The 14,226-nt window shown below is 42.3% G+C and overlaps 2 protein-coding genes across 6 annotated transcripts in view; both read right to left on the reverse strand.

The window, feature by feature from the left end:
• Positions 1-58: 58 nt before the first annotated feature.
• On the reverse strand, positions 59-9,964 carry LOC122773904 (NACHT and WD repeat domain-containing protein 2-like). The gene is made up of 10 exons (XM_044032889.1): positions 9,771-9,964; positions 9,575-9,663; positions 8,718-8,825; positions 8,156-8,353; positions 6,826-6,964; positions 6,633-6,751; positions 6,155-6,493; positions 5,954-6,055; positions 4,334-5,147; positions 59-3,645 (listed from the first exon to the last, which is right to left on the reverse strand). Exons 1-10 carry the CDS (start codon positions 9,862-9,864, stop codon positions 539-541), a joined length of 5,109 nt encoding a protein of 1,702 aa, XP_043888824.1. The 5' UTR covers positions 9,865-9,964; the 3' UTR covers positions 59-538.
• A 3,823-nt stretch (positions 9,965-13,787) lies between these two features.
• Positions 13,788-14,226, reverse strand: part of LOC122773733 (F-BAR and double SH3 domains protein 2-like) — a 47,655-nt gene continuing 47,216 nt past the window's right edge. For all 5 annotated transcript variants that reach the window (XM_044032622.1, XM_044032621.1, XM_044032619.1 and 2 more), the window contains one exon: positions 13,788-14,117. In XM_044032622.1, the coding sequence (XP_043888557.1) occupies positions 14,025-14,117 (93 nt within the window). In that variant the 3' untranslated portion in view covers positions 13,788-14,024. The remainder of the gene's footprint in view (positions 14,118-14,226) is intronic.

The following is a 14,226-nucleotide window of genomic DNA, read 5'->3' on the forward strand; positions in this document are numbered from 1 at the left end:
TTGACATAAAACTATAATATTTTCAACCAACTTGTAAATGACTTATACAAGTGAAATGTATGGTACAAATGTACTTTTTATTTTGCAAGAGTACAGTAAATCTTACAATTACAAAACTCAGTGTAAAGGTATCAGAGTGGCATTAGTTTGTGATACAGAAATACAAACATAATATTGCATTTAGGTCAAAGTATTTAAAACAAATGTGCCAAACCTGGTTGTGTAAACAACACATTTAAAACAGAGTTGCCAGTGGGTATCTACAAGCTAATAAATGGTTTTGCTTTCACAGAAATGAAACACAAGTTGTAATTTTCTGAAGTGCCTTATCGTCCCCATCGTGAACAGAAACTGAAACTAAAACTTGCAGTATTTTTTTGTTTATCTATAAAATGATGAGTCACATGATGTGTAAAACACAGTAAAAGGTTTGCAGAGAAATACATTAATACAGCTTGGTAAAAAGCCAGGCTAAAAAGATATATGTTATCTTTATATTATAATAATTTAAAAAAGAAGTCAATCCTGCATCACAATCTTATGGCCATTTAACATTTGGGGTTGCTAAGGGTAACCAGGTGGAGGATACTCTGTCACAGGGACATTGCTTTAAGACACCTGTCATCTTTTCACTGCACCTGACATCCGAAACAGAATACACACCTACAGACCCGTCCTCAAATCCCACATACACACACTGCTGCTTACACACAACCAAACTTAATGGATTTTTAGACAACCACAAAGTCCCGACTCTCTTCCCATCCGCAAGTCGTATGACTGTGAGCACGGGCCTCGTGTGCAGGTCACGGTCACAGATCTTCTCCCGGCTGATGTAAGCAGTCAAACGCCCAAATTGGTCCATGCTGGCTTTAACAACAGGACCCTTCACTTTGAATGAGCGCAGTCGGACTTGAGACAAGTCCAGCAGGTTGACGGTGTTGTTGTCAGTGGACAGTAGTGTGTAGCGCCCATCAGAGGACATTTGGAAGTTTTGCGGCTGACAGTGAATCATACAGGGCAGCTGGAAGTGTTTGCACAGAGTCTCCTCCGCTACCTTCCAGGTGTACACGGCACCAGAAGCTGTCATCACCACTACGAAGTCTGGCTGCTCTGAGAGCGTGTGGAAAGCAACAACATGCTCCGAACTCGCCGCACAGGAGAAACGTTTGCAGATGGAACCTGACCAGAGACTAGCAGCTAACAGGTCACCCTGGTGACAGCCAATGAGGAAGGTACTCTCAGGAGACACCTTGGCGTTTGAGAGGTGCAGGTGTATGCTGCACACAATACTCCCATGTACCAGCTTCCACACATGAGACAACCCTTGGTTGGAAATGCTCACCCCGAAGTTATTATTAGGGGTGATGAGGATATCTGTAGCTCTGCTGCCACTAATCCGCAGGATGTTCTGACCCGTTTCTGTCTGCCAGATGTAAATCTCCCCTGCTGAGAGAGTCACAAGGTGGATGTTATCTGGAGAAAGGCACAGTTTCTCCACAGGACCATCATGTAGGAAGTTAGCATGTGGAAATCCTGCAGTTAAACTCCATCGCCACACCGTCTCTGACCCATCTGTGGTGTAGAACCGCTCTGCAGTTTCTTCAACCACCACCTCCTTCACTCCACATCCTGTTTTCGGGGCCGTGCCTGCAGCGTCTATCATCTCAGAGTCCCACACTGTCAGGCAGCCACCATGAGTGACACAAATGAGATCTGAGGCACTTTTGAAGAGTGCACGGGGCTGCTGACTCGCCTCTAAGGACAGGACACACTGCCCTGTGCTAACCTTCCACGCCAAGACAAGCGAACAGGTGTCTAACACAGCGAGGAAAAGATGGCCGCCCTGAGAGAGCACAGCTTGAGTGAAGGCCCTTCCTTGTGGAGCCAGGAACTGGTCCCATAGCTCCCAGTCACATGTATCCCACAGTGAAACCTGATGAGACTGACAAACCAAACACATTTTAATTCCTTCAGAGTAATCGTGATTTAGCACGTTACTAGATTCACCGTCAGTAAATCTTTCTTTCACAAGTCTAGCTGGCTGTGTTTTGGTCGCCACATCCCATAAAGTTACATTCCCAGTCCTGTCAACACATGTCACTTCCCTCTTCTCTTCAGAGACAATTATCCATGTCACCGCACCGTGGTTTGAGTTCGTACAGCTGCTAAGCAGACAACAGGAGTCTGTGTCAAATATGGAGACTGTGCCATCCTCCTGTCCACAGTACATGTAAAAGCCATTAGATGAGCAAACTAAACAGGTCACAGAGGTCTGACACTGGAAATGAGTCAAGGTCTGACTGGAGACATCAAACACACTCACAAAACACTCATCCTTCCACCACATGAATATCTTTCTCTGGCATTCAACAAACCCAGTGATTTTGTTTGGTGTGTCCTGGTATGAATTTGGTTTCAAAGGGCCTTTAACCTCCTGAAGCTTTTCTGGCCCTGTCACATCCCACAAGAAAACCTTGTTGCATTGGCTGGAAAGCAGTAGGAATCGGCCACTACTCTTCACCCCCGCAAACTTTAGATCCTTATGCTCACACTTCAGCGACATTTTCGCTACATCACATCCAGAGCCTTTCCAGATCCAAGCAGCACCATTATCTGCGATCTCTGCAACGATCCCACACGCTGTCCCTGCTGCTTCTGCGACAGAAAAGTCACACTTTAAATGCTGAATCGGAGGAACAGAAGAAGGAGCAGGACAAAACACTAAGCCTAATCCATGTCCTCTTTTTCTCCTCTTCTCTCTGATCTCCCTGACGTAACCTTTGAGAGCAGGAAAGACCTCCAGATAGGGGAGGAGGCTTGTTTCCATCACCTTAGGCAGCTGCAGAGGTACGTGATGCAGAAAGAAAGCAGAAGATTTCAGTGTTTCTGCAAGCAGCTGTCGTTCTCTTAAAAACTGAAACTGTGATTTGTCACTCTGCAACATGTTAACAAGATCTTTAAGAAGACCTCCTTGGACCATAGCCTGGTGAAAACCCAGCGACATTAATAACCCCTGCTCCAACTCCTCCCATCTGCCACTCTGTTGCAAGTGATATGGCAATTCTATGACTTTTCTCAGATTCACCTGACCAGCACGTGTAGAGGAACAAGTGAAGATAAAAGGCTGTCTGTCTTTGTATTTTTTCATTTGGACAGTTTCCGTGTTTGGTCCTAATTTCTGCTCAGAAAGAAGTGGTTTAGCATTTCCACGAGCCCATCGGCCACTGAAATAATCTGCCAACTCTGAGTGAATCCCCCTCCTCGCCTCTTGAGTGCCTAAATACCTCATAGCCACCACCAGCTTGAAATGCCTGCTCACCCACAACAACACACGAGACCTCACAAAAGTCCTACTGATGAGAAAACGCTGCAAATCCAACAGCAGTCTCTCCACGTCAATTTGTAGGACCCTCATCCTGAAGGATCGACTCTCGCCGCGCTGAACACACACCGACAGCAGCTCATCATTGACGGACAGGAAATCAGCTAGTTCCACCTCAGTGAGCCCAGTCCTGGAGAGGGTGAGGTAGGAGACGGCACGAGCCACGAGAGAGGAGCCATGCTTCTGCTCGAGGTGATCGAGGAGTGCAGAAATCGACGCGTGGATTCCACTGGGGAGAGTTGACTCAGTCACATCTGAATCTGGTGATGGAGGACAATTAATAAAAACTTGAAATATGCACTAAGATAAACAATAAAACATTGTCAAAAAGTAAATAATGTTAGACATGGTGAAGACATGGTCCCGTGGACTCCAGCAGGAGGATTTGCCCTCCTAATAGAGCTAAAAGTGCTTTAGGAAGAGGGCAACATACACAGACTTGGTGGTAGAGGGCAGGGAACGTGGATGGGCTGTAAAGCTCTTTCTAGTGTAGGTGGGAGCTAGAGGACTTGTTGGGGGCTCAACATCATGTCTCCTAAAAGACCTGAGGCTTCAAGGAGCCAAACTCCTTTACTGCCCCGCCACCAGGAGATGTTCCGGGGAAATGTCAAGAAGGTGGTTGGCCTCGGCTGATGACCCTGCAGCTACCAACTTTGGTATGTGGTCTGGCTTTGGAAACGGATGTCCTTACCATGCATAGTCCTCCATGGACACCAGTGGAGGTGCAACAGGCCCAGAGCTCAGCAGGAATCACTATACAGTATAGTAATAATGGTCTTGGGAGTGAGACTGCATCAAAAACGACATAAGCCAGGGCTAAGGGATGGAATAACAACTGTTGAATTTGGTCATTTCTTGAGCTTTGTTCTTGACTATAAGAAAAATATGTGCAATAAAATTCATTCATGAGTATTTTAACAGTGTATTTGTTGGCCGTATCATTCATACCAGAGTGCCAAAGCGAGGTGTGTACATGCAGTAGGCGAGCATACAGAGTCAGGCAACAGGAAGTCATTGCCTGGTTCACCAGCGCCTGTTGTCCTGATGTGACCCTCCTTCCTGAACCTCTCAGCAGTGACGCCAACAGGTTCACACACTCTTTTCTGTCCACCAGTCCTAACTGTACACAGACACATCCCATCTCCCTCTCACTGCCCTCTGATACAGAGTGTGGTGGACTGGATGGTGCGTAGTGTTGTTTGATGGCCTCTAGGACCTGTGCTTGACTGGAGGAGACAGTGAGGATTAGTCCGATTCCAGGTGGGAGGGGGGACGGGAGGCTCTCAATGATTTGAGAACAAATGAGGTTGCTTTCAATTTGATCCAGGCCATCAAGGTTTAGAATCAAAGGCTGTTTGGAAGAAGGCAGACGGGACACGAGGAAGGAGAAGTGTTCTTTAAGCTCAGACACAGTAATGTCAGGTTTTAGGAGGCCAGTATAACAATGTGGGCATTGTGTGGTACACAGATTTAGGTTAGCATCAAAAACATGGTCAGCGGTGGTGGGTTCATGGTGAGAATCCAGATTAGATGTTTTGCAATCATTGGAGTTGTAGTCTTTGGGGTCAGTGATGCAGCTATGATTGTGCGGGTCAGTGCCACCGTTGAAGCTGTGACCGTTTTTGAGGGGCGAGTCACCGTGGTATCTGTTTGCGATTTGATAACACAGACTGGACAACAGGTGACATGGGGAACGCAAAGGATCCAGGTTGCAAAAATAAGTGATCACCACTGGATCGCTGTCCGGTAGCCATGACTTTATCTGTGGAGAGAGACACGACACTCGTTTGCATGTAGTTGGATGAGAACATAAGTCGAGTCACTGTTACTGGATGTTTCTTTAAAGCTCTTTTTTTATAACATGAATTTAACCTCCAACCCAAAGGGATATATTCAGATGGCTCATTCTTAGTCAATCAAACACCCATATGAAGAGGTGATCTGGTGGACTAATGTATTGACATTTTAAAACCTATTTCACCTCTTTCAATTCTATCTGTGAGCATTTCAAGCTAAGCATAAATGACTTGTTCAAATGATTAATACTGAAGACTGAAGTCCACATTTTACGTTGACTGCTTGTCATGGAAAATAACATCTTCCATCTCTTTACACCTTTGATCACATACACATTCCTGTAGCTTCATACTAGGCCTACACCTTTGACCTACACACTTGTAGCTCTTCCAAGATATCTCTCTCCCTAGCATTTTTACACCCTTAGTCTAAACACCTAGCAAGCCGAGTTATACCCACACAAAGCCTTAGTTGTACCCACACAAAACCTAATTCATGGACCTGTCGGATTCAACAATTAACTTTGATTCAACTTTATTTCTATATCAGTCAACTTACGACAAATTTTTGCCACAACACTGCTGCTATTATTCTAATGGATAATAGCAGCGGTGAACAGGTCAATTTGTCAGCATTCACCACACTAATCTCTGTAGCTGTATTTGTAGCGTGTATTTTATTGTTTACACTTCCTGCAATGGATGGGCTGGAACTTACAGTAAATCTAATTTAATTGAACAACAAGAGAAGAAAATGAGTTAAACATTTCACCTGTTGAGCACTGTGTGCCAGCAGCACTGTCTTTCCTGTGCAGGGCCCTCCTAAAACCAATAGTGGGCACTGTCGGTCACTCTGCGTCACATAAGCTCTAATCTACAACCAGTGAAAACAAACATCAGTGATACATGTATGAATCATTGTCACGCTGACTTAGCTTAAGAAAATGTCCATTAAATACAGCTCCTCCCTCACCTCTTCCTCCTCTGGTCGAATGACATCATACAGCTTGGACAGAGAGTCGCACAGCTCCTCCTGCTCAGCCTGCCCTCTGGTCAGAGCATCAACAGGCAGCTTCCGGTTGACGGTGTCCAACCTGTTCACACTGTCAATCAAGCCCACGACATCAGAGTACACCTGCTGGCACAGAGAATTAGCATAGCTCCGCCTCCTGGCTGTTGTGTAACCAAAGCGACGGTCACACTGCGTGGTGGTGGCGTAGACCAGATGCTGACAGGAAGTGACGAGGTCAGGCAGGAACTTGTCGCGAAGCTCTGAGAGCAGCTGTCCACCAGTAGGTGCTGAGGTGGCAGCCTGAGATGCGTATGTGAGAGATACTTCACATTATGTGTGTGCAGTAATGTAAACATAAACATGTCTATATGTCAAAGTAAATAACACTAAATGTAATTAAAAAGTGATAAATGACATTTATCTCCTGCAGTAAATTTACCTGCTCTTTCTCTTTCTCGGTTTCACCGGTGACGACACTGTGGATGTAGACCAGGCAGCGTCTGGTGGTGTCATTATCAGGACGAGTGTCTAATGCAAATCGCAGATCTGTGTCGAGGGCTAGAAAGAAGGAGATATTAAATTATGCATCAACATTCAGTGACACACAGACAGACATACAACATGTGTCTCACCTGATCTGTAATATGTGACGGCCTTCTCTGGAGACAAGAGACCGCTGTGGACACACAGACTCGCACCGGTCTGAAACACCTTCTTCAGCTCTTCCTCTGTAGCCTTCATCTTGTTCTGCTCTTCCTTACTGATCTCTGACTGTTTAAAAAGGAAAAAGCGGATAGTAATGAATTACATTCACTCATGTTACTGTAATTGAGTAGGTTGTACTTGTACTTTAAAGTCATTTTTTTAAGATTTGTAATTTTACTTAAACTTAAGTACTGTACTTCACTACACTTTAAATCACATCTGTTACTGAGTGAGGACAGGTGAATGAAGAGTATAGGTGAATGAGGAGGACAAGTGTATGATGAGGACAGGTGAATGATGAGGACATGTGAATGAAGAGTACAGGTAAATAAGGAAGACAGGTGAATGTTGAGGACAGGTGAATGAAGAGTACAGGTGAATGATGAGGACAGGTGAATCAAGAGTACAGGTGAATGAAGAGGACAGGTGAATGAAGAGTACAGGTGAATGTTGAAGACAGGTGAATGAAGAGTACAGGTGAATGATGAGGACAGTTGAATCAAGAGTACAGGTGAATGAAGAGGACAGGGGAATGATGAGGACAGGTGAATAAAGAGTACAGGTGAATGATGAGGATAGGTGAATCAAGAGTACAGGTGAATGAAGAGGACAGGTGAATGATGAGGACAGATGAATGAAGAGTACAGGTGAATGATGAGGACAGGTGAATGAAGAGTACAGGTGAATGATGAGGTCGGGTGAATGATGAGGGCAGGTGAATGAAGAGTACAGGTAAATAAGGAAGACAGGTGAATGCTGAGGATACGTCAATGAAGAGTACAGGTGAATGAGGAAGACAGGTGAATGATGAGGGCAGGTTAATTGGTGCTAATTAAGGTTCCTGAATGAGTGAGAAAGTTAAATCATTTGTGACCATTGACCCATTTTGACTGATGCATTATGTGTTTACATATTTAATTGTGTCATCATTTTAATTTGTAAAGGTTTGCCTTTAAATAAGAACAATTCATGTGAGATTTGTGTTCCCTTGTCCTTTTTGCACAGCACAAGAAAGAACACCAACCTTGTAAAAAAAAAGTAACTAACATACATAAGATATGATCACATTGTCACCATTGTCCAGTGATTAAATGTATGGATAATTGGGAAAGGAACATAACTATTTTTGAGGAAGCGTTTTATCTGAGCAATGCTTTTCCTTCTGACACTTGTGTTCATGGGGATAATTCTGAGTATGATTTGTAGACATAAAGCAGGATTAAAGGTAAACGGTGAGTGAGTCGATGAGGTGATTACCTGAGGAGCGAAGGTGTGTGTGTGTGGAGGCCTCAGGCAGTAGGAGGGAGGGATGGTGTTCTCGTCCCTCTGGTAAAATCTCTCCAGCACCTGAGTGCTGACGCCAGCCTGCTGACTCTGCTGCAGCAGCAGCTCATACTCGGACACGTCCACCTGGATAGGTACACTGGCTGTGCCATACTGGTGTCCCACCAGAGCCTACACACCACCACCATGTGGACACAGAGGGGACAGTAGCATATGATGCACTTGTATGGTTGTTCAGTGAGTTATGAAGCTATAGAGCAACTTAAGATGATGTGTGCTGAATTATTATTATTCTTCTTCCTGTAAATTACATTGTTGTGCCAATCAAACCATGTGGCTTTCTTATTATGGGACAATCTGTCCAAATCCTTAAAAAGGTGCACTTACAATATTGAAAAGCTCAAATTTTAATAAGGACTCATCCAACAACTGCTGGCAGTTGAGTGTTGCACTGCTGGGCGAGCATTTTCATTTACCATGGCTGTTCTATTGTTCACTCATAATTGAGAATGATTCCCAGCGCTGATTCATTTACCAGTAAATAAGGTCCGGCTGAGCTCTCTCTGCATTCTTTAATCAGCTGCTGCCTCGTGCATTCATCTGGCCAACAACAGGGATCACTGGACTCAAACGGGTCTATCACCTGCACACACACAAATACAAACATACACAGCATAATCGTGACTGATATTTCAGTTTATGAAAAGCACACAGTGAGGTATAGCAGTTGTAGTTTGTAGTGGCTAAATAAGGTATCATGTTCTCCCTCCTCTGTAATTACATAGACAAAGACGGTACACTGTCCTCAGGTGATTGAAATGCTTACATGACACACTGGCGTGCGTTACAGCTGCTCACCCAGTTCTCCTCTCCTCTTTTATAGTCAAATCAAATCAGGTGACTAGAATGTGCCTTTACTGCGATGGCCTCAGGGAAGTAACGTCACAGATTATAAGGGACACACACACACAGATGCCCCTTAAATTAACCTTAAAGGAATACTTTACCGATTTGTATTTAGCTTTGTATTACTCGAATAGTTTCACCTGAGTTTTTAAGGAGATTTTTCCATTAGTGATTTTTACACCTGGCTGCTTTACAAATAATCTTAAATACTGGAAGATTAACCATAAATGTACTGTTACTAAAAAGTTTATTAACTTTAATAAAGAGGTCGATACACAAATTTACTTTTAATACAAGTTTACAGTATTTAGATTAATTTGATTGTCATGTTGGAAGAATACAATTCAGAAATGGGCTCAGCTCACACTGTTCATTAGCAGTAATAATGAGTGGAGTTACAACACAGACAATTTTAAAATGATATATATAATAAATAGAAGTCAACACAGCAACGAAACACATGCGCGATAAGCGTTGGTTACTCACCCTGAGGTCCAGGGCCCATGTTTTTCTGCAGTGCTCTCCAAGTTTGGGGAAAACGCTCTCCCTCAGAGCTTTGCGCTCTAGAACGCTGTCTACACACAGAAAGTACACACAAACACGACACATCTGTATCGACAGAATAATTCAGAAAACACAGCAAAAGGACACAAATATCAACATCTACATGTATAGTACGTACCCTGTGGGTTGGAGCACAGATAGAGTTTGACACAGGATGAGCGGCAGGTGGAATCTGGAGGAGACTGGGCCACTGGTTTCCCTCTGGAACACATAACAAATACAGAATTATGACTAAATTAAAGAATGGAGAATGAAGTCCATAGTTCTCTGCTTGTCTTCTGCACTGTTGCCTCTCTCTTCCCTCCGGATCCTCTCAGGAAATCCTTGTGTAGTGTGTTTATACTGTGCTGCCACGATCACACCCACTTCTGACTGGAACATCGACACAACACACACATACGCTGCATGCACATGAGACAAAAATCCACCCGTCGCACACACGATGGGTTAAAAGACTACACAAATAACTTTTTCATATTTTTTTTTATTATTTAACATTTGTACACAATAAATACAAACTTTTTGTTTTTGTACAGCCAATAGTAATATGCGGATACTTTTGTCGTTATTGTCACCATGGCAACAGTCTGTGAGAAGAGAAAAAGAAGCAAAAAGGCCAGTCTTTCCGCCGGTTCATAACGGTTCATAACAGCAGCAATGCTGCTGCTCCAAATCCAAGGATGAAAAATGCAGAATTATACAATACTTTAAAAAAAAAAAGAAATAGAAAAAAGCAAAGGCTCGTATCAAATAATTCAACACTGTGAGAATCACAAAGGGAGGAAATAATTGTGTTCAAACTGGCAATGAAAAGTCATCAACTTTGTCTATGAGGAACTGACAGACTGAGCATTTGTGGCGGGAGGTTCAGTGGGACATAAACTTCAAAACAAGTTTGAACACCAATATAGATAAGATCTCAGAGAGATCGAGGAGAGGCTGTTGTCGAGGTCGACCTTGACCAAAGCCAGTTCCTACAACAGCGGCGGAGCGTGGGGGTTGGAACTCATTCCAGCATGCTGAACTGTGGTATGTGTGGATGCTACACAAGCTTCTGAAAGAAACATTTTTCAGTCATTCTATTACTTTTTCTGAAGTCAGAGCCCCAAGATGTGTCCCAGCGCTACATCGTATTAATATTACGCACTTTAAACCAGTCCTTATTCCATCCTCCAATGTGGTTCTGTGGCAGATTTATGGGAAATTAAAATACTTTCCAGTTTAGCAATGACAGGAAATTTACTGTGAAACTGTGAAATTGGTAAATACCATTAACAAGAGAAAGTAAACACTTTCCGTTTACCATCATGTTTCCCTGAAACTATCACACCATCAAGAAAAAAACAAACAAAAAAAAAAAGCCACATCCTGAGAGTCAAATTCCCACTCTCTACTATCACTTTCAAACATTTAGGCGTTTCCAAAGACATGCAAACAAATGCATGTTTTTTGTTCATTGTTTATAGGAAAACATCAAATCATACTGTCCACAGTTATCTCACCAGCTCTTTACAAGAGCGGCAAGCTAAAGATACAAAGTGTCAGTCACACTGAAACAAAGAGGAACCACCACAGCGTGAGAACGAAAAGAACGACTCTGTCACTAATAGTCATTCATCTGAGTCATATTTCTACATTTTAATGCTGATATGTCACAATGCTGCTACTCTCCAGGGAAGGTATAAATAAATAAAAGTGCTACGCTGCCCTTAAGGCAAGGAGTTAAAAAAAGGCTTGAAGGTTAATTGAGAATGGGGGGGGATAAAAAAAAAAAAAAACACAACATAAATGTCCTCTTAGGAAGATTTGTTCTTCTTCCATGTTAAATCAAAGCTGAAATGTGAGACAACAGGAAAAACATTAAGGGTAAACATTGAAAAAAATGCTTTTCTCTGGTCCATTAAAACAGTCAGACTCCCATAATGTGATGAAATGGAAAATACTTGAATATAATGAGCATGTGAGCGAAAAATTATATATAATATATAATATATATATATATATAGATGTATGCTTTAGGGTAAATAAGTAAATGTGGGATCTGACCTGTCATACAGCTCATGATGTGATTAATAAAATCCTTCCCACCCACAGTATTTTAGTGCATGTATTGTTACAAATAAAACGCATTTCATTGTCACCACAAGTGAATACCAACGATTCCGGTGCCTTTGAACGCACCACTGTCATCGTCCCAAATCAGTCCGATACAACCACAGAGAGAGAGAGAAGATAATATAGCATTGTGTGTTCGATGCTGTGTGTGTGTGTCTATGAAAGCTACGTTCAGAAGAGACACGAGACAGCAGTGGGAGAGTGGAGGAGAGGTGGTAATAAGAGGGAGCACGGAGGATCCAGCCTCCTTTTCCCTCCTTCTCTTTTCTCCTTTCCACCCCCCACCACGTCTCGTTCATACTGTATTTACAATGCTCTCTCTCTCCCGGCACAAGATGAGAATAAATCTTCCACTACGCGGTCGTCCGCTCAGCCGAGTTAAGTCTTTATCAAACACTGTGCATAACATTCCTATGACAACAGTAATGTACTGTACTAATACACATTGAATACATACTGTATGATGATAAGGACTATAATATGGTGAGGGAAGGGCTGGAGGGGAGGGAACTCTGTGCGCACGCACACACACACACACACACACACACGCCGTGGTTTCTCTGTCCATCTAATTCAACCTCCACAACACTTCAATCATGGCAAATTTGGACTAATTTCCTTTTATCTAGCGTGATGATGATTTATGGAGCCATAAAACACTGACATAAAATTGAGTAAAAAAAACAACTTAATTAAAACTTCGTTTTACCACCAAAAAAAGAAAACTGCCAATTTATCCAAATATGTTCATTTGCACACATTTAATCATTGAGGCTACCTCGACTTTCTCCTTTGTTGTTTTTATGTCTGTCAAATTCTGTCATCATGGACATTTGGATTGAAATGATTTGACTGAAGTGTGCATGTCATGCTCTTGAATGCACCTGGGGTAATAGTAAAATAGCAGGACAAACAAAATAACATTAATTAGGGTTCCACTCCAGGTTCATACTACACTTAAAGTGTAAGTGTAGGTCACACTTTAACCTTTAATGGCTCATTTTAAAACGGCTTCCTGTATTTCTCCCTGGATGTGTTCCAACAAAAATGACACCGTATGGTCATTATAGCACAGCTAAAACAAATCTAATGTTGGCCTGAGATAGAGCTGAAACAATTACTCGATTATTAATCGATTACTCAATTAATCGTCAACTATTTTGACCATCGATTAATCGGTTTGAAGCTTTTTTCATTATTAAAACAAGCTTTATGATTGTTTCCAATTCTTAAATGTCAATATTTTCTGTTTTCTTTGCTCCGTATAACAAAGAATTAATTTTGGTATGTGAACAAAACAAGACATGTTTCACAAACATCGAACAACATTTTTTAACTGCTGATCTGATATTTTATGGACCAAACCATTACTTGATTAATCGAGAAAATAATCGACTGATTAATCGATTATGAAAATAATCGTTAGTTGCCGCTCTAGACTGAGACCTTTGCACCGTACTATATATATAATAGATTTGGGAACATCAAAAATAATCATAATTATATGATTAATTATACATGTATTTGTGGAACAATGGAGACGTCTGCTGAACTAAACGTATATTTTGTGGGGAGACGATAAATGAATAAATAGGTGCAAAAGACAAAGGATTAAAAAGTTAAATCGTACGTGTAAATTATTGTCACCTACTAATGTGCAGTAACTGGGGTAAAAAGTTATTTATCTAGTTATATTTTTGATTTGTCTGGTTACCCTTCACTATAGTTTTTGGCAGATTCTGGGCTCCAAAACCTTTCCCACGCTTCATGATTATTTGTAAGCAAGAGGAAGAAAAAAAAGACATTTCTCAGACTTGGCAGAACATTTAGCCTGCACAGAGAGAAAAACAAAACACTGTATGATGTATGATATCCCAAACAAGATACAAGATAAAAGAAAACTTGCTAACGTCTCATACTGGCCCCGTCCAAACATTCTTCCTTCTCTTGCTGCTGCTGCTTTGACTGTGCTCTGGTTTGAGGTGAGTTTAAGGTGGAGTTTTAAGGCAAGAATGGGGAGTGGCGATGAGATGTGAGACTGCTGCATTTGATTAGGAATCTAATACAATTATTTAATTGAATACGTTATCTGCTGTTTTTGTCCTCCTCCGCTCGAGGAGGACGACGGACGCTGGAGGGGGTCGCCGTGGTTCAGTTCAGTTTTTACTTCACATCAGTCGTTCATTAAAGCTCATTCTTTAACTTCAGAGCTGTTCGGTTTCCTCAGCCTGTAGAAAAAAGTCTGTCAGTGTGTCAGTCACACCAGCGTGATCTCCACCTCCTCCGTCTTGTCGTTCTTCTCCTGCTGCCTCCGTGAGTGCTGCTTAGGTGGAGGAGGTGCAGCTCGCACCTGCAGCGGTGACAGAGAACATCTTTGAGCATAGTGAATTACAAAGACTTCCAGAGAGAAAAGTGAGGAAAACTAATGTCTTAGTCCCTAAAATACGCTCCTGTTTCTG

The sequence above is a fragment of the Solea senegalensis genome, linkage group LG8 (assembly GCF_019176455.1).
Source record: "Solea senegalensis isolate Sse05_10M linkage group LG8, IFAPA_SoseM_1, whole genome shotgun sequence".
In the NCBI taxonomy this organism is placed as follows: Eukaryota; Metazoa; Chordata; class Actinopteri; order Pleuronectiformes; family Soleidae; genus Solea; species Solea senegalensis.